The 19,519-nt window shown below is 46.5% G+C and overlaps 1 protein-coding gene across 1 annotated transcript; it reads right to left on the bottom strand.

The window, feature by feature from the left end:
- Positions 1 to 628: 628 nt before the first annotated feature.
- On the bottom strand, positions 629 to 1,700 carry LOC123184149 (uncharacterized protein At2g27730, mitochondrial-like). The gene is made up of 3 exons (XM_044596324.1): positions 1,457 to 1,700; positions 1,172 to 1,282; positions 629 to 1,031 (listed from the first exon to the last, which is right to left on the bottom strand). Exons 1-3 carry the CDS (start codon positions 1,640 to 1,642, stop codon positions 1,005 to 1,007), a joined length of 324 nt encoding a protein of 107 aa, XP_044452259.1. The 5' UTR covers positions 1,643 to 1,700; the 3' UTR covers positions 629 to 1,004.
- Between the last annotated feature and the right edge of the window lie 17,819 nt (positions 1,701 to 19,519).

Genomic DNA, 19,519 nt, shown 5'->3' with positions numbered 1-19,519 from the left:
ACATGTATGACTATCTTGATTCTGTCATAAATTTGTCATGGATGTACATGCATGACAAAAAAAGCGACCTACTGTGACAAACACGTATCATCACGAAAGTGTATTTTTTGTAGTGTTAGCTGGTATACGTGTTAATGACACACGCATTACTATGTAGTATGAACTATGACATACACGTTAGAAGTTGAATCATTTTTTTCTTCGGTCGTAGGATTTGAAACTCACAATTTTGTGGATCGCTTGTACAAAGTTTCAAAAGTTGAAACATTTTTGTCGGTCGTGGTATCTGAAAGCAACAATTTTGTCAATCGCTCATTCCAAGTTTCATAAGTTAAAACATTTTTGTGAGTCGCAAGATCTGAAATTCACAATTTTGTATTTTAGAAATTGAAACTTAATGAAAATTTTAGTAATTCATCAAAGCGTATTCAAAATGGATCTCATTTGAATGCACTCGTTATCACCAGAAACACAATATGCATTTGATATTTAATTTAGACTTTTAGTTCAAAAGATATGAAAAGATTAAAAATTGAAAGCCAAATTAAAAAGGAGGACGACAAGAATAATAATACGGTAGGGAATCAGTGGAGAAGAAGTACTCAAGAGAAAGTAGTTTTGGTGCCGTGTCAACTTTTCGTCTATTCTTCTTATATAGCTTTATTCGTTACAGGAAAAAAAAAGCCTGATGCAAGACATAAAGGAAACAAGCCTGATGCAAACGGGTGCATCTCACGCTCTTGTAGATGCATGCATGACCCATGCCTGACTACTACAAGCTCCACCGAGAAAACTCCAGAGACAAGATATGATTCTGGTCGACAGAATGTCCTGCCTCTCCACCAAGGACAACAGAGAAGCACATATTTTCACAGCAGCACACAGCATCTACCTGATCTATCTATAAATAACTCCAGAAAAGAAGGAAAAATACTACATTTGCGAACATGTATCATATGTAACAGCAGCGCCGAAACGGAGGACCTGATCATCGATCTGAGTAATCAGCTTGGATGAGCTCCCTCACCCTTCTGCAGCAATCCAGGGTAAGTAGAATTAATGAGAGCAGAACATCAGTGGCAGCAAAAGGAGAAACAGCTTTCATATTGTTTTTTTTTTGTCAAATAAAAATAAAAATAAAAATAAAAGAGAAACCACAAGTCTTTTTTACGTTTGTTTGGATTGTTTCCTCGTTGTTTCCTTTGGCACTCTTTGCTGCGTCGGCCTTTTCCTGATCCGCCTTCTTGCTCCTCAACTTCTCCAGCTTCTCCCTCTCCATCTTCTGCAGATAAATAATATATATTATGTAAATACAGTTCAGTTTTATTTAGTCGAAACCTTTTTTTTCAATTGCTTCAGATGAACCATGGTCGTGATACAAATCTTCATCAAACTCTTAGATTCACAACAGCACCTACAAAAACAAAATAAGGCTAGACCCGCAGTGCACAGTTACCTGTATGTAGACGTTTTCAGCGGCGCGTTCCTCCTCGCTGAGCACCCTGCCGGAGCGGATGCTGTCGCTGAAGTAGCGTGGCGCGCGGCCACCACCGATGCCCTGCATCCTCCTCATCACTGTTACCCCAACGGCTGACCACGCGGGCCGGGAGAACCTCGCTGCGGCCGCTCTTATACTAGGCATCCGCAGACCTTGAGCTTCTTGTTCTCTGCCCAAGACTAGTACAACGACGATGGCGGCGTTGAATTGCCGATCAACTCACGTCCCACACTGAACTATTTATAGGTCTAGGGTGGTCTGAGTGCTTTGAAGCTGGTGCCCGATCCTTCTACTGAAGATGAGAAGGAATGAAAGATAGGCTCTCGAAGGTACCAAATAAAAGTGAAAGAAAGGAACAAAGCGGTTTCGAGAAACAGCACCTTCTTTTTTCTCTTTTTTATTTTTGAGCAAACCCATCATGCGCTTTTTTAAGGGAACAACGCTGCTTTATTCCTGAATGAGGTTCATGCGATTGTTACAAGAGAGTAGAGTTTCAGAATCATGGTAAACCCGAACCTACAGTGAGCGTCGTACGATATACTACCGTATCACATGTGGATTTGCTCCTTCGTTGAATTCAAATTTATTCGTTAGCCTTAACCTTAACAAACCCATGTTAACCATGGGCGCACCTATGTCTGAACGCCAGCGCATGATGGTCCGGCCCAGGCGCGCGCGAGGTCACTTTTTCCGGACGGCGTGGTGAGCAAGCACACCATCCTGCATGGTTCTCCGTGAACGATGTGCAAGGCGCAAGAAGAGACGTCCCCGCATGGTCCTCCCTGGTGAGCAAGCACACCATCTCAGGAGGCACCAAGGTCACCTGTTTTCAGTCTGTTCTTCTCATCTCGGAGAGTCCCTGACTCATGCTTTCTCATGGTACACTCTAGTTACATGTTGGACTGTTTCATGTTCTGAACAACGCTGTTATTTTAGTCTGATGAAATAATAATGTTGTTGATTCTTGCCAGTATGAATCTGGAACTAGAGAAACTTTGCGCGGCTAGATTTCCTGTATATATTGTTTACCTATTGCTTATAAATTTGATGTGCTCTGCCATACACAATTTTAATCATTATTACTTGTAAGAATATCGTGTGTAAAATGTTAAAGAATACACCATCTGGTATTATGAATTAAAAGCGGGTGAATAAAATGTGATGCTTTCTCTATTTGCAAATACGTAGACATGTCATCGAATGCACCGTCTTGAATTATTTTTCCCTATTTTCACATAGGTTATTTTTTGCATCCATGATGTTCTTCAGCAGCATATATTTTAGAGGGCAAGAGTCCTATTACAGTTACTTGGAATTTTTCATTTCATGTTCAACTTTTCAGGTTATATTTTATATTCAGAGGTAAATTTTATACTCCTTCCATTCCTAACTATAAGTCTTTTTAGAGATTTCAATATGGACAACATATGAAGCAAAATGAGTAAATCTACACTCTAAAATACATGTATATACTTCCGTACGTAGTTCATATGGAATCTCTAAAAAGATGTATATTTAGGAATGAAGGGAGTATAACATAAACTGATTTGTTTGTTTTTTATTTATTATTTTGAACTTCACATATAAGTCTATTGTATTCTTTGTCCATCTAATCATATCAGTTCCTAATATTATTGTTTTAAATACACTGACTCAAATCCTTACCAACGGTAAAATTTTGGTTTGCCTATCTATTTATTTACCTGACTCCAATATGTCGAGTGTTTTTTTTTTTGAACCAATAATATGAGTGTTGTCACCGTGTATGTGGTGTTTAATGAGTTGGCATTTCTACTGAAGTATTTTCTACTGTTGTCCTTCTATTATTGGTTGGCTTTGTTGAATTTATATGCCCATCCTTTAGATGTGTTGACTATATGGTTTCTGCATGTATATTGTATAGCCTGGCTCACCTCCTAGTCTTTGTATAGTTGAGGTTGTGGCCCACCTTGTACTCCATATATACGTGCGCTATGCACCGATCAATACATCATGAAGCATTGCCAAAACTCTTGTCTCCAATATGATATCATACCTAAGATCCTAACCCTAACCCGTGTGCCGCCACCGCCGCCGCGATCCCCATCGCCGCCGCCGCCGCCGCCACCCACCACCGCCGCCGTCGCCGCCGCGACCACCACCCCCGTGTGCGCTGCCGCCCCCACTTCCGCCTCCACAATACCGCGCCACCACCCGGCCGCGCCTCCACCCCTCGGCCGCGCCGCTTCCCCGCGAGACGCCGCCAACCCCTTCCCCCATGGCCTCCCCTGGCTCCTCCGGCACCACCTGCAGCCACCGCACCAACCCTTTCGAAGGTCCCGATCCCGTCGTCATCCGCGATCTCAACATCCTCGCCCAGGTTCCCGTCGTCCTCGACCACCTCACCTCCACGTACTATGCATGGAAGACGTACTTCGCCCTCGTGTTCCGGGAGTACAACATCTGGGATCACATCGATGGCTTCGTGGACTCCCGCTTCATGGAGGACGATGAGGAGTGGATGTCCATCGACGCCACTCTCATCCGTTGGTTATACACCACCATCTAGAAGGACCTCCTCCACACGGTGGTCTCCGCGATGATGATGCTCACGCCGTTTGGACCAAGCTCAACGGCCTCTTCACCGACAACGCGCTCCAACGCAAGGTTTTCTTGCACGGCGAATTTTTTGGGTGCCAGCAGCTCGACACGTCTGTTGATGATTACTACATGCGCCTCAAGAAACTTGTTGACGAGCTCCGTGATCTTGGTGAGAAGGTCTCCGACGAGCTCCTTCTCAGCACCCTCATCGCCGGCTTGAACGACGATTTCGGGAACGCCGGCTCCAACATCCCCCTCATCACTTACCCGACGTTCCAGAAGATCGTTGCGTACCTGAAGTTGGAGGAGCGGAGGACGCGGATGTCACGCACCCGGGCCACCCACACCGCCCTCACCGCTGGTACCCGTGGCGGTGCGCCGCCCACCGCCCCGCCGAGGCCCATCAAGGGTCCCTTCCCAGCGCCGCTGCCGCCCGGGTTCCCGTACCCGCAACAGCCGCCGGCCCCGCTGCAGCCCCCCGCCGAGCAGCAGCAGCAGCGCCGCGGGGGCCAACGTGGCCGAGGCGGTCGCAAGCCGCAACAGCAGCAGCAGCAGCCGGCTGCGCCCGGTGGGGCGCCATGCCACCACCAGCAGCAGCTCCCACCAGCGCCCTGGTAGGCCGGCCAGAACCCCTGGACGCGGGTTGTGAACACGTACTCCATGCCTATACCGTGTGCCCCCGTTCCGGGCCTCTTCGGCGCCCGCCCGGCCGCTCATAAGGCGCTTCATGCGGCCCCTCAGCCGTACCCGCCCGTGCCGCTCTACGGCCCCTCCGCGGCCTACGGGCTGACCTCGGCCGGTTGGTTCGTGGCGCCACCGCCTCAGCCGGCGCCGTCCGCCCCGGCTCTTCCGCCGGCACCTTGGGACCCCGTGCTACTAGCGGCCCTCCACACAGCTCCCACGCCACAGCAATACACTGGCGGTGGCGACTGGTATATGGACACCGGAGCCACGGTTCACATGGCCGCCAACCCCAGTAACCTTCTTGCCGCTCACCGCGTTCACACCGCTGCTCGCATTACCGTGGGTGACGGTTCTTCCATGCCTATTACTCATGTTGGCCATGCTACTTTTCCTTCTAACTCCATGCCGTTAAATCTTGTTTCCGTTCATTCTCTTACATGTGAAAATCCGGTTACCGTTGAATTTGGCCTGTTTGGCTTTTCTGTTATGGATGGCCGTACCCGGATGGTGCTCCACCGATGTGACAGCCTCGACGAGCTCTACCCGGTCCACTCATCCACTTACTCTGCTGCTGCACCCATGGCGCTTTCCGCCAGAGTGGACCTTTGGCACGCCCGTCTCGGTCATCCCAACACCGCCACCCTTCGTCATATTCTTCGGAGTTTTTTATTCACGTGTAATAAGTTCGACGATCACATTTGTTATGCTTGTCTTCTCGGCAAACATGTTCGTCTTCCTTTTAGCAATTCCTCGCATGTCGCATCATACCCGTTTGAGTTAATTCATAGTGATGTTTGGACCTCTCCTGTTGCAAGTAACACGGGCTATCTTTATTATCTTGTCATACTTGATGATTTTTCGCACTATGTGTGGACCTTCCCATTGCGGCGAAAGTCGGACTCTGTTTCCACTCTCACCGCTTTCTACTCCTATGTCTCCACACAGTTTGGACGTCCCATTCATGCGTTGCAAACAGACAACGGGAAGGAGTTTGATAACCTTGCGATCCGCAACCTTCTCGCCACACACGGCACGATCTTTCGTCTCACTTGCCCGTACACTTCGCAACAAAACGGCCGTGCTGGGCGCATGCTCCGCACTCTTAATGACTGCGTTCGCACGCTCCTCTTCCACACCAACATGCCACCACGTTTTTGGCCTGACACGCTCGCCACCGCATCACTACTCAATAACATTCGTCCTTGTTGCACTCGCGGGAACTTTGCACCTCATCACCTCTTGTTTGGCACGCCACCTTCCTATGCTGAGCTCCATATTTTCGGTTGTCTGTGCTACCCCAGCATCGCTTCCACTACCCCTCACAAGCTTGCACCTCGGTCTGTGGCCTGCATCTTTCTCAGCTACCCCCCCAACACCACAGGCTACCGCTACTATGATCCTATCTCACATCGGGTGATCACTTCACGACATGTTTACTTTGATGAGATGGTTTTTCCGTTTCAGCAGGCACCTTCGGATGTTATGGCTTTGCCCGCTCCCGGTGACGGCTGCCCACATGCTTTTCTTGGGCTGCCTCCCGGCTTTGAGGGTGCCCCCCGCGGCACGGGTCGAGTTTCTCCCCGGTTGGCTGCCCTGGGGGCTGCACCTTCATCGGCGCCCGCGAGGCCCTTGACGTCCTCGACCACGCCGTCGGCCTCGCCCGTGCGGCATCACCCGCCGCCTCGCCGGCGGCCTCAACCGTCACCTCACCCGCGGCGGCCTCGCCTGTGGCGGCCTCGCCGGCGGCCTCACCCGCGGCTTCGGAGGAGACGGGCTCTTCCTCGTCGTCACCCGTCTCCGCTTCGGACCCGCTGCCCCGTCCGATGACTCGCTCTCGGGCTGGCACCCTCTGCCCGAGCACACGGTACCCCAGCGATGAGTACCTTCTCGCTGCTTCCATCTCTGAGCCGTCCCCTCTCCCATCGTTAGCTCGAGCCGCCCTTCAGGATCCTCATTGGCTTGGTGTGATGCCGAAAGAGTTTGACGCGCTCCAGCAGAACGTACCTGGAAGCTCGTCCCTCGGCCGCACCGTGCCAACAACATCACGGGCAAGTGGGTCTTTCGGCATAATACTTGTCTAGACGGTACTCTCGAGCGTTATAAAGCTCCCTGGGTGGTTCGGGGCTTTCGACAACGCGCGGGCGTGGACTTCACTGACACATTTGCCCCGGTTGTTAAACCGGCCACGATCCGCGCCGTGCTCCAGCTAGCCGTGTCTCGCGCTTGGCCTGTGCATCAGTTGGATGTGTCCAACGCCTTTTTGCATGGTCACCTCACTGAGCAGGTGTTCTGTGAGCAGCCCACCGGCTTCGTTGATGCCACGCATCCAGATCATGTGTGTTTGCTCTCCTTTTCTCTTTATGGGTTGAAGCAGGAACCTCGGGCCTAGTACCAGCGCATCGTCGCCTTCCTGCAGACGCTCGGATTTACATCGACTCGCTCCGATGCGTCCCTCTTCGTGTATCATCACGGAGTTGACACAGCCTACTTGCTGCTGTACGTCGATGACATCATTCTGACGGCATCCACTGTCGCGCTCCTCCAGGGACTCACTGCTCGTCTTCGCGATGAGTTTGCCCTGAAGGACTTGGGTCCCCTGCATTACTTCCTTGGCATTGAGGTGGTTCGACGGCCAGATGGGTTCTTCCTGCACCAGTAGCGCTACGCCCATGAGCTTCTCGATCGAGCTGGCATGCTTAACTGCAAGCCCGCTCCTACGCCTATCGACACCAAGGCCAAGGTTTCCGCTTTGGAGGGTTCGCCTGCATCTGATGCGGCCATCTGCCGCTCCATTGTGGGTGCTTTGCAGTACCTGACCCTGACGCGCCCCAACTTGCAGTATGCTGTTCAGCAGGTCTGTCTCCACATGCATGCTCCACGCGACTCCCTCTGGACTCTGGTGAAGCCTATCCTTCGATACATACGCGGCACCTAGTCTTTGGGACTTACGCTGACGACCTCCGCCTCCACCGACCTCGTCGCCTATTCTGATGCGGACTGGGCCGGCTGCCCGGACACACGGCGCTCCACCTTAGGGTACTGTGTCTACCTTGGGCCTTCCCTAATCTCTTGGTCCTCCAAGCGACAGCCCACTATGTCCCGCTCGAGTGCCAAGGCTGAGCATCGAGCAGTGGCTAACGCCGTTGCTGAATGCTCTTGGCTCCGTCGGCTGCTTCAGGAGTTGCTTTGTGATGTTCACAAGGCCACACTCGTCTACTGCGACAACGTCTCTCCCGTCTACCTCTCCGCCAACCCGGTCCATCATCATCGAACGAAGCATATTGAGATCGATATATACTTCATTCGTGAGCAAGTGGCTCTTGGGCGCATCCGGGTCCTCCATGTCCCGATGGCGCAGCAGTTCGCCGACGTCATGATGAAAGGACTACCTACTTCGGTTTTCAAGGAGTTCAGGTCCAGTCTTTGCGTCTTCGGCGATGCTTCGACTGCGTGGGGGGGGGGGTGTTGACTATGGGTGTGTTTGGTAGGCTGCGCGTAGGGTGCATGAGGCTAAAAGTTCCCTACCCAACCCACTTCCAGGTGTTTGGCAGGGTGTATGGGCTTTTCTGGGCATAGCCCATCTGATGCTAAAAAGGTCCCGAGCTATGCTCGCTGGAGCACCCACATACATGCGAGCTGGGGTCAGCGAGGCTCGGTTCGACCCCCGCAAAAATCTCCTCCCGACCCACTGGCATCGAACGACCTCTCTCCCGTACTGTTTTTCCTCTCGCTCGGACCACCCCTCCCTGACCTAGCCGCCACCCCTCGCCCCCTCTCTCTCCCGCGAACCCCATGGCGACTGCCACCTGATCTGCATCCCAGCCGGGCCCCTTCGATCTTGTACCTTGCCGCCATCACCGCCGCCCCGGTCAACCTCGCCGCCGCCCTGGTCTTCAAATCACGCAGGCCCCACGTGAATCTCGCGGCTGCCAGGAGAGGTAGCTACTCTGCCTCCTTCTCCCTCTGCCCTTCTCACCCCTTCCTTCCTGCCTCGGCCTCTGCGAGCCGCTGATGCGTGACAAGGGGCGAGCCGCTGTTGCGTGACCAGAGATTAGGCTTTTTTTTTTGTACAGAGAGCTCTTGTTCGTATAGCCGTATATGGTTTAGACAAAAAAATTGCTTCTATGTTCCCTTATGATGATGGGTTAAACTGATTACAGTAGATGTATAACTTTTCATTGTTGTACCTATTATGCTCATATTGAAGTTTGTTCATTGCTTGTCATGCTGAAAAAAATCTGTTGTGCTAAGTTTCGATTTGTTTGTATTGTCATAGATGGATGAATTGGCAAGAAAACGAAGACAATTAACTGTGAGAGGAGCCGGTTTAGTGGCTGGATTGTATGCATACAAGATGCTCATGTTTAGAAGAGCTAGGGAACAAACAGCAAGGATAACCGTGGGCAGCATGGCCGATCGTGCCATATCTAGAGAGTCAAATTTGAGATATATTTATCACTCTAGTGACATAAATTGTTCAAATCAATTAAGAATGAGAAAATCTCCTTTTTTTCGTTTGTGTGCTATATTTAGAGAGAGAAATTTGTTGTTGGATAGCATCCATACTTCTATCGAGGAACAAGTAGCCATGTTTCTTCTAGTAGCTGGCCACAACCAAAGGTATAGGACACTTCAACCTATCTTTAGAAGATCTACCGAAGTCATTAGTAGGTATTTTAAGGCAGTGCTTTATGCTATTGGGGAGTTGAGAGATGAGATGATTCGGCCTCCCTCCAACCATTGTCATCATAAAATACAAGAAAGCACTCGCTTCAATCCATATTTCAAGGTAATTATTTTTGCAAACAAATACAAACATCAATGGGACTTATGAATAACAATCATTTGCCTTTTTTAATTAGGATTGTGTTGGAGCAATTGATGGGACTCATGTGCTTGCTAGAGTCCCAAAAAGTATCTCAGCTGCCTTTAGGGGTAGAAAGGTGGGGACTACCCAAAATGTCATAGCTGCGGTAGACTTTGATCTAAAGTTTACCTATGTACTTGCGGGTTGGGAGGGATCAACTCATGATGCCCTTATACTTGCAAATGCATTGGAGAGGGAAGATGGGTTGAAAGTTCCTACAGGTAATAAATTAGGGCCTACTACCTAAATATATTAATATTTCTACCCATAGCTAATAGTTGCTATTTCATAGGAAAATTCTTCCTTGTTGATGCGGGGTATGCTGTGAGGCCGGGTTTTCTTCCACCATACCCATAGCTAATAGTTGCTATTTCATAGGAAATGATGTCTCAGTTAATTATTTTTGTTCAAATGGTGTTGTAGGATCATCCAACAGATGCTGAATTGCTCAATTCTCCATTGGAGAACTATGACTATATGGAACTTTGCTTTGCTAATAAGCATGCCACTGGGAAGTATGCAATGGGCCCCGGTGTGCCCCTAGGAACGCCTATTGTTGTGGAAGACAAGGATAAACCGAATGTCATGGAGGGGGAAGGAACAACAGATGAGGTATTGCAACATCAGCCTGGGTCTAACTTTGTACTTCCTACTGCTAGTGCCACTCAGGACCCTTCTCCTACTTCAAATAAGAAGAGAAAGAGGGCATCTGGCTTGACTGAGGAGGACTCAATCCAGTGTAGCAACATGACTGATGCTATGCGTGAGATTGCAAGTGCTATCAACAACACTTGCCATGCTGAAACACACCCTGACTTGTACAACGCTGTCATGGACCTTCTTGTGTTTGAGCAAGATGAGCGCTTGGCTGTTTTAGATTATCTCACGGAACATAAGGTAAAAGGCCTTAACTTTGCGAAGATGAATGACGAAGTACGAAAAGCATCGTTCAAGCGAATCTTGAAAGCCAATCCTGATCTTCTTTGAGTTGTTGTTAGTTGGTGCTTGATGAGACTATCCCTTTTGTAATGCCTATTATAAAGTGTACTTCAAATGAGACTATGTAATATGAATCTAGTGATGCACTGCTACCAATTATGGTTATTATTCTTATGTAATATGAATCTAGTGATGCATTGCTTCAAATTAAGGTTATCATGTGTTATGTTAATTGTTGATTAATTTATTTATATTATCATTGTTCAGATTATGTTGGCATGGTAACATTTTATTGCTCGAACTGTTTCATGAATTGTCGAAATGTTGTTTCAATATTTGTCTTGGCGGCAAAAAAAAAATTCGTTCATGCAGCATACCTCAGATACAGGCTACCAAACACAGTCTCAGTGCAACATGTCTTGTCTCATGCAGCCTACCAAACACAGTCTCAGCTTAGCATGCATGAGTACATACATTGCTACCAAACAACTGCAGTTGCATGTATTGAGCATGTCTAGACTAAGCATGTCTCATATGGGAACAACTATGCTAGGGTGGGAACAGCTACCAAACACACCCTATATGGTTTGTGCATGTATATTGTATAGCCTCGCCCACCTCCTAGTCTTTGTATAGTTGAGGTTGTGTCCCACCTTGTACTCCATATATACGCGCGCTATGCACCGATCAATACATCGTGAAGCATTGCCAAAACTCTTGTCTCCAACAAGATGCATGTAAAGCAATGGGACTATCACTCGTGCATGCATATGTGGTACTTCCTCCGTTCCAAAATATAAGTCTTTTTAGACATTCCAACAAATGACCACATACGGAGCAAAATGAATAAATCTATAATCTAAAATATGTCTGCACACATCCGTATGTTGTAGTCCAATTGAAATGTTTAAAAAGACTTATATTTAGGAACGGAGGGAGTATGTGCCAAGAGGCCAACCTAGTACATATTTTTTAGGTTTACAGAGTTATGTGTAGACGCATGTTGTTTGTAAAGAACCATATACTCCCTCCGTTCCCAAATATAAGTCTTTCTAGAGATTTCACCATGTGACTACATACGGAGCAAAATGAGTGAATTCATATTCTAAAATATGTCCACATACATCCGTATATTGTATTCCATTTGAAATGTCTAAAAAGACATATATTTAGAAATGAAGGGAGTATATACAGCATGGTGTATGAATATAGGATAGCACGGAGCGCGGGTGTGTGGGCAGCTGCAGCTAGATCAGTGGTGTTATACTACATGGCTGGACTTGAGCGGCGCGTCATCAATCTTTGCGTGGTCAAGATATACGTGTACCTGTCTGCGGTCTGCCGTCGTACTGGCGGCACCATGAACGCGACGGGGTCCTCTGGTTGTCGTTATTCTGGAGACAGGCGAAATAAAACTGTGCCTGGGTGTTTTATACATGCATGGGCAAAGGCCAGGCCTCTAGCTGGCCATGTCTGTTTTTTTTTCCTCAAAAAGAAGGTGCTGGTTCGATCTTCTCTACGATACCTTTTTTTTTTTTTTGCTTCCGGCAACCAATCGCTTGGTCGAATGCTCCAAGCTATACAAATAAATACTCCCATGATTCTTTACAAACAGACTTTCCCTTTTCCCTAAATGTACTTTCTTTTCTACCTTAGATAGAGGTGTAAAAAAGAGTTTGGTCTGTACCATACAAAGCTGCATGCAAGAGAGCGTGCCTTAGAATTTAAGGACTATGCTTCTCGTATATTTCGTCAGCAAATAGTTTTGCAGCTCTGGTCGACCGTGCAAATAGTTACATTGTAAAGCTACTATGCATTTGGTTCAACTGCGTGCATTTTGTCTGTTGATATACACCCACCCAGTAGGATTAGTTTTACTCTTATTTCTTTCTACACCAAAAATGTACTTCTCACTGAAAAGCGAGAATATATAATCTCTGAAAAATACTAGAGAGCTAACTTCAGTGAAATAAGACGTCCCAGTCTTTTCATCTCATACGGAGTATTGATCATGGCAGCAGCAGCAACTAGAATGTCCATTTCTCATCTGAATTTTACAAATCTGACCATAGGAAGATATGATTTGCTGTTTTTTTCCGATAAAGGGAGATTTTATTATCTCATAATGTAGCATCAAGGGGATACAAAACATTATGAGTAACACCCGGTCTCTGCATAACTAAGATGCACACAACCAAATCCAAAAGCCTGACAAAAATCAAGAAATAAAAACCGACATATCGGCAACAGTAGAGTCTTATAGAACGACACTACACCTATGTCGAAGGTGGTGTTGCATCAGTTCGGAGGTTATGCTGCTACCCATGTTGAAAAATACCTCCGTAGCCACCTACTACAACCGCGTACACACCACCTTGAACAGTGATTGGTGCTCCAGTCATTGTAGCATAGACCACGTATGAAGCGAGTGCGTACAACGAAAAATAACATGCAGAGGAGAAGCATTTTTTCCATTTAAAACCAAATCGTTTCTACATAGCTAGAACGACCAAATTAAGGCTTACGCTCCCACCCTTATAAGCGCTTTAAACCTATTCGGAATACCATACAACCAGTGACCAAATATATTGGTAACACTTGTGGGTGGATATAAATTTGACGCTATTTGAATGACTGACCACATAGAACGTGCAAACTTGCATTAGAAAAAGAGGTGTTTGATTGTATCGTCATGAGTACAAAAACAACACTTCTTACTCCCTGGCCAGTTGCGCCATGCGAGGTTGTCTTTGGTTAACACAACTCCCTTACGAAGATACCAGATGAATATTTTCACTTTTTATGGAATCTTGGACTTCCAAATTTTCTTGTTATTATCACTGGTACCTCAGAATGTGTGAGCGCACGGTACATAGAGTCTACTGTGAAGGACCATGATGTTGTAAGGTTCCAGGGAAACACATCCTGACCCTCTGTCAGGTTAACCGAATCCATCCGGGACAAAAGATTATGTCATGACAGAAGTCTGGGGCCAATCAAATCCGGCCTGAACGAAATGTTTGGCGGGGATGAACTGAGCACATGCGTAATACTATTGTTCTAATTGTGAGCGATGTTATATAAGGCTGGATATTGTTCTCTGAGACTGGCATTGCCTAGCCAGATGTCTTCCCAGAAACGAATCTCTGGCCCGTCCTTTATCGCGAATGAGCCAAAGAAAAAGAGATGTTTCTTTGCCGCCATTAGGCCAGCCCAGAAGTGCGAGTCATCAAGTTTCCAATATACCTGGGACACCGCCTTTTGGCCTAGATACTTGTTGCACAACATGGTTTGCCAAACACCATCCTCACTAAGAAGTTTGAACAACCATTAACTGAGCAGGGCCTCATTCTTAACCTAGAGGTCATGAATTCCAAGGCCGCCTTAGTCTTTTGGCCTACAAACCATGCTCCATTTGGCCAACCTATATTTTTTCTTTTCTCCATTTCCTTGCCAAAAAATCTGGTCTTTGCAGGACCCTTTTTGGGAGTTGGAAGAAAGAGAGCATATAGAGAACCATATTTGTGAGGACGGAGTTCATCAAAACCAGCCGTCCTCTAACTGACAACAGCTTGCCTTTCCAACTGCTCGGTCGTTCTCTAGACTCTCCTCCACATGCTTCCACTCCTCAACGGTGAGACGCTGATAGTGGATCGGCATTCCCAAATATTTAATCGGGAATTGGCCATGTGCACAATCAAAGAGGTTAGCATAATCGGCAGCCGCCTCAACGGCTTCTCCAAAGAAAAAAGTTCACTTTTATGGAAGTTAATTTTGAGACCCGACATTTTCTCAAACACCGAAAGTAAGAGTTTCAGGTTTCGAGCCTTGTCGAAGTCATGTTCCATAAAAAAGAATTGTGTCATCAACATATTGCAGAATTGAGAGGCCACCATCGATAAGATGTGGCACTACTCCTTCTATCTGGCAGTCGTGCTTGGCGCGCTCAATCAAAATAGCCAACATGTCAGCAACAATGTTAAATAACATTGGGGACATGGAGTCACCCTGTAGTGGTCGTTTTTTTGTCTGAAAGTAATGGCCTACGTCATCGTTGACTTTGATGGCCACACTACCTCCAGTTACAAAATTATGGACCCACCGACGCCATTTATCGGAGAGACCTGCTTGTTGGAGGAAAGACCATTTGACCTTGTCATAGGCTTTTTCAAAGTCAATTTTGAATACTACTCCACTCATGTGTTTTCTGGTGCATCTCGTCAACGGTCTCATGAAAAATTACTACGCCATCGAGTATATTCCTTCCTTGCATGAACGCCGTTTGAGATGGCCGAACAACATGGCCAGCTACCGAGTTTAACCTATTTGTAGCCACTTTGGTGAAAATCTTGAAGCTAACATTAAGGAGGCATATGGGTCTGAACTATTGGATTCGTTCGGCCTCCTTAATCTTCAGCAACGAGACAATCTCGCCAAAAGTAAGACTAAATAGGTCTAGTCGGTCGACATGAATACTATTCAACAAATCCAAAAGGTCAGTTTTGATGATATCCCAGAAATTCTGCTAGAATTCTGCGGGGAAACCATCTGGGCCTAGAGCTTTGTTATGTTCCATTTGGAACACCTCCGCTCTCACCTCCTCTTCTGAGAATGGTGCCGTTAGGATATCATTTTCTTTTACCATGACTTGTGGAATATCATCCGTTCGGGTCTCGTCAAGGGTGAAAGTTCCCTTCAACTGACGCTCCAAACAGAGATTTGAAGTATTTGGTGATATACTTTTTGAGCTCCTCCTGACCTTCGATTCGCCCCTCATCTTGTTGGAGACTGTAAATCCATTTTTTCCTATGCCGCCCATTGGGGATCAATTGGAAGTATCTTGTATTACTATCACCCATTAAGATGAAATCAGCTTTGGATCTCTGGTAGTATTTGATCTCCTCTTCTCGCAAAAGACATGCAACCTTCTCATTAGATTGATTTTTAACTCAATCTCTTGTTGTACTGTGACTTCGGTCATGCAGGCTGCGAGGTTGTGGCGGGCATCTACTGCTGCGGGTTCTGGCACCCCGATGCCCGATTTGCCCGCTTCCGATGAAGAATGCTGCCCTACTCATGGAATTGCGCCCCTGGACCTGATCTGGCCATGCCGGCTTTGCCATGTTGGCTTGTGTCCTCGGCTCCGGGTAGATGAGGGTGGGAGTGGGATTGGGGTAAATCCTTGGCCATCAGTGGAGGCCACGATGACGCCGGCGCCACTCTGGAGCCGGTCCCTTCTTTGAGGCCTTGTCGAGGCCCCCTCTCAATTTCCTCTTCTGTAGCTCCCACTTTGGGACCTTTTAAAGGGAAATGTCATTAAAAAATTAATATGTTCTTGGGCTATTACTTATTACTTATAGCTATCAAGGTTTTGGGTTTCTTGATAATCAAGTTGTGTCAAGCCCCTGCGGGTCATGATTGAGGCCCTACCATGTAATACTTAACATCCATTGCTGACCACTGTCCACCGGTCATGGAATCATGTGGATGTTCTTGTAATCATCATTTTTCTGCAAAAGAAGAGAGAAGAGAGTTAAATGGGGAATTTTCTTATGGAGGGAGGCAAGAAGGTAAAAACATGAAGAGAGGGGGGAGATTTCCGGAAAGTGGTCGTTCTATCGGAGAGAAAGTTAGTGTTTTTTAGCTTGTTGCCGTGTAAGAAAGCGTTCGGAATATATGACGAGCATCTTCGTTTAGCGTGCTGGAGGGTGACTACGGGCTCGTCAGGGGCGGTGCGAACAACAAGCTAGGGCTTAGGCGGTCGGGATGGGTGTTCACGGGTGTGAGAGAGAATGTGTCTTGGGGTTCACGCTAGGTGATGGTTAGTCTTACAAGGTGTTTTTTATGTGTGAAAAAATAATTATTCTTCCACCTATTCTTCTTACTACACATAGTGTTTATGCACGTAAATAAAATTTTCATCAACTATACTCCAAATTTTAGTTGGATCCTCCACAGTTAGAAGTCTAATGACATGCATGTCGTGTCATGGTTGTGTGTTCATTCTGACCGTATCTAAATTATCAACATTTTTCTGTTTTCTTCTAGGATGATTACTTGTTGCCATAAGTGGTTTTGGGCCACTCGACAATTTAGTTGTCTCAAGTCCTGCAGGTCATTATTATAGCCCTACCATGTTATTCTTAACATCCCACTGCTGACCACTGCCCACCGGTTGGAATCTTGTGGATTTTCTTGCAAGCATCATTTTTCTGCGGAAGTAGAGTGAAGAGAGTTATATGAGGAATCTTCTTACCCGTGGGCACAAGGTGAAAACAGGGAGAGAGGAGTGATCGTCTCTACCATGTTGCCAAGGTAGAAAGTATTCCAAGTAGGCGATGTCGAGTGTCGTTGTCCAGCGTGGTGGTGGGCAACTACGGAATCGTCGGTGGCTGTGCGGATTGCTTGCTGGGGCTTTGGGAGTCGGTAGGGGGTTCACGCGTGTGGTAGGGAATGCCCCTTGCAGTTCGAGCTGGGTAATGGCTAGACCGAAGGGGAGGTTGTTGTTTTTTTAAGAAAAATATTTTAAAGGAATGTCAATCCTTCAATTTCAGCCTGGTATAGACGCTTAAACAACAGAACTATTACTTATAGCACACATTGGTCCTTCATAGCTAACTATTACTTACAGCCTGGTATATATGTGGCAAAAAAATGGTCTTCCGTTGGTCCTTCATACCACACATTGTCAATGAATGAAAATGACATTTTATCGACTATACTCCACCTTTTAATTGGTTCCTTAGATAGGTAGCAGTCTAAATACACATGCATCATATCATGATGTAATGTCTATTCTGACTGTCATACAAAATCATCATTTTAGTATTTTTTAGGACTATTACTTATAGCCATCATGGTTATGGGTCTCTAAATAATTTTGTTGTTGTTTCAAGTCTCACGGGTCATGATTAAGGCCCTACCATGTTATGCTTATCATCCCATTGCAGACCACTGCCCACCAGTCATGGAATCTTGCGATTTCTTGTAAGAATCATTTTGCCGCGAAAGAAGATTGAAGAGAGTTATAAGGGGAATTTTCTTACCAGAGATAAGAAGGTAAAAAAGGAAGGAGAGAAACAGTCCGAAGAGAGGACTGGCCTCTCTTTGGAGCACATAGGCAATGTCTGGTGCGATGAATGGCTACTACGGGCTCGGTAGTGATGATGTAGGCGATTAGTTGGGGCTTAGGTGGTCCGGAGATGGTTCAGGGTGTGGGAAAGAATATGCGTTGGGGTTCGAGTTGGGCGATGGCTAGCCCAAAGCTGTGGGTTTTTCTTAAGGAAAATATTTTTGACAGATTTGAATTCTTAGAATTCAGCTTGGTATAGATGCATCAGCAACAAAACAGACACGTGGCAAAAGAAATGTTCTTCAACCGGTTCTTCTTACCACACATTGTGACGGTGCAAAACACTAGAACTTCTATCTACTATACCCACCTTTTAAATGGGTCTCTTCCCTAGAAAAGTGGATCTCTCGAACGAGCAGTCTAATAACACGCGTGTCGCGGTTACTTGTCTATTCTGATTGCGACGTACATTTTTGCTAGTTTTATAATTTATTCCCTGGGTTATTACCTATAGACATCATGGTTTTGGCTCTATCAATAATTTCTCAAGTCCCGTGTGTCAGGATTAAGGCCATACCATGTCATGTTTAACATCCCCTTGTACAACACTACCCAACGGTACTGAAATCATGTGATTTTTGTTGTAAGCATCATTATGCTGTGAAAGAAGAATGGACAGAGTTGTATGGGTAACTTTCTTACTGGTGGCAATGTGGTAAAAACTGAGAGGGAGGAAAGAGGAGTGGTATTTCTCACGAACAGAAAGAAAACTGACCTATGATTTTTTTCAATGATCCAAATTTTATTATCATAATTCATCAGAAGTATGAAGCATCTCAAACATAATAACAATTACACCGAGATTCCAAGAACATCAAACAACCACTACTGCCACCAACGAGCCGCCGACGTGCAGCTATTGCCTCTCCCCTGCCAGAGCCGGCTAGACATATGCTACCTTGCTGATGAAGAAGAAAGCGTCCTGAGTTGCCTATGTCGAGTTTCATTGTAAGGCGTTGTGGAGGGCGTCCACAGGTTCACCGGTGGCTGAGAGGGAGGCTCGCTAGGGCTTTGGTGGCCAGGAGGGGTTCACAGGAGAGGAAATAATTATTGACATTTTCATAATTTTTCTGACTACGTCGTGAAATATTGGCATGTTCATATTTTTTCTCGTTCCTATTACCTGTAGCCATCATTGTTTAAGGCCCTACCGTGTCATGTATAATAGCACATTGCCAGCCACCACCAACCGAGTCATGGAATATTTTGGATGTTCTTGTATGCATCTTTTTGATGGGATAGGATTTCGGGCACACGGGTGCGGGGGCACCTTGTCCCTCACACGTGATTTTTCTTTGGCTTTTGATTATCAAACTTTCATATTATTTGAATAAAAAGTACAAATTTAGTTCCGTTTTCATTTTCATATTTCTTGTGACAAGGGCTTTCAAAAACTATCCATTTTGAACATGTTTTGCCAAAAAATTAAAAAAATAAGTTACAACTCTTGTGACAAGGGCTTTCAAAAACTATCCATTTTGAACATGTTGTGCCCTTGTGCGGGATCCAACTACATCGCGGATAGTGACGCAGCTTAGCGGCCGGGCAAGACTTGATAGGTGTGTATGCCCACACCGGCATGCAGTGCCTTTGCGAATTTCCATATTTTTCATGCTGGTTTCACGCCGTCCGTGTTAAACTCGGTCATTGCATGTATGTAGACTTTGTATATTGTTGTAACTACTTCCTAGCTTTGAGGATCACAACCACTCTCCACGTTGGGCCTGCGTGCCGTGTATCTTGGGAGACGTTGGGTGGCCTCGGCTATTTGTACCTCTGTAACTGTTGCCATAATCAACACGATAGAATCGTGAGCACT

This window comes from Triticum aestivum, chromosome 1A, assembly GCF_018294505.1.
Source record: "Triticum aestivum cultivar Chinese Spring chromosome 1A, IWGSC CS RefSeq v2.1, whole genome shotgun sequence".
In the NCBI taxonomy this organism is placed as follows: domain Eukaryota; kingdom Viridiplantae; phylum Streptophyta; class Magnoliopsida; order Poales; family Poaceae; genus Triticum; species Triticum aestivum.
This window is presented reverse-complemented; position numbering and strand designations above follow the sequence as displayed.